Source organism: Chinchilla lanigera, unplaced genomic scaffold, assembly GCF_000276665.1.
Source record: "Chinchilla lanigera isolate Chin_1 unplaced genomic scaffold, ChiLan1.0 scaffold00010, whole genome shotgun sequence".
Lineage (NCBI taxonomy): Eukaryota > Metazoa > Chordata > Mammalia > Rodentia > Chinchillidae > Chinchilla > Chinchilla lanigera.
This window is the reverse complement of record NW_004955411.1, coordinates 11,028,193-11,029,055: the sequence shown is the minus strand read 5'-3', so window position 1 is coordinate 11,029,055 and position 863 is coordinate 11,028,193. Positions and strand designations below refer to the sequence as shown.

The following is an 863-nucleotide window of genomic DNA, read 5'->3' as shown; positions in this document are numbered from 1 at the left end:
TCTTTATAAAAGTCCTAATCATTATTTAAGGAAATAATTTTCACTAGTTTAATAAACATGGAACTATATTAATACATTGAAAAAATTCAGTGGTGCTGACAGTTTGACAAGTCTGAAGTAAATTAAATTCTCTCTTTTTTTTTCCTGCCAGAGGTCTTTTTATCAGTATCCATGACCGAGGGCATATTGCTTCCGTTCTAAATGCATGGCCAGAAAATGTTGTTAAGGTAAGTTACCAGATTTTTCTACTGAGACAGTTTATTTCCTTCTCTGTCTCATAAAGCAGTTTAGATGATATTGACATTCTCATGATGACAAGATAGGATTCACTAGCTTTGCCAGTGGATTTCACCTAATTTATATTCCTTTTATGTTTGCATGGTGGATTAATTTTACTCTGAAGCTATTTAGGTACTTGTGTCTAACATGTTACGGCTTTATACATGAGTTCTAATGATAACAGTGGTGACAGTGGCTATAACTTTTTTAGCATTTGTAATGTGCATGGTGCTGTGCTAAGTTCTTCCTATAGCATGATTCATCCAACTATTTCTTGATTGTTTACTGTGTATCAAGTCCTGTGCTGTGTGCTGGTATACAGTGATGGACAAACAGAGCCTGACTGTGTGCAGCTACTCTGGAAAGTACACTTGTGATTCCCATTGTGAAAAAATCTGTTACTACTTTTCTTTTTTTGTAGGCGATTGTGGTAACCGATGGCGAGCGTATTCTTGGCTTGGGAGACCTTGGTTGTAACGGAATGGGCATCCCTGTGGGTAAATTGGCATTGTACACAGCGTGCGGAGGTGTGAATCCACAGCAGTGCCTGCCTATCACTCTGGATGTGGGCACAGAAAATGAGG

General features: G+C 38.1%; 1 protein-coding gene across 1 annotated transcript in view; it reads left to right on the top strand.

Moving 5' to 3' along the window:
* Window positions 1–863, top strand: part of Me1 (malic enzyme 1, NADP(+)-dependent, cytosolic) — a 145,592-nt gene that overhangs the window by 55,116 nt on the left and 89,613 nt on the right. Inside the window, exons 4-5 of the mRNA XM_005377689.2 lie at window positions 152–227; window positions 701–806. Of these exons, the coding sequence (XP_005377746.1) occupies window positions 152–227; window positions 701–806 (182 nt within the window). The remainder of the gene's footprint in view (window positions 1–151; window positions 228–700; window positions 807–863) is intronic.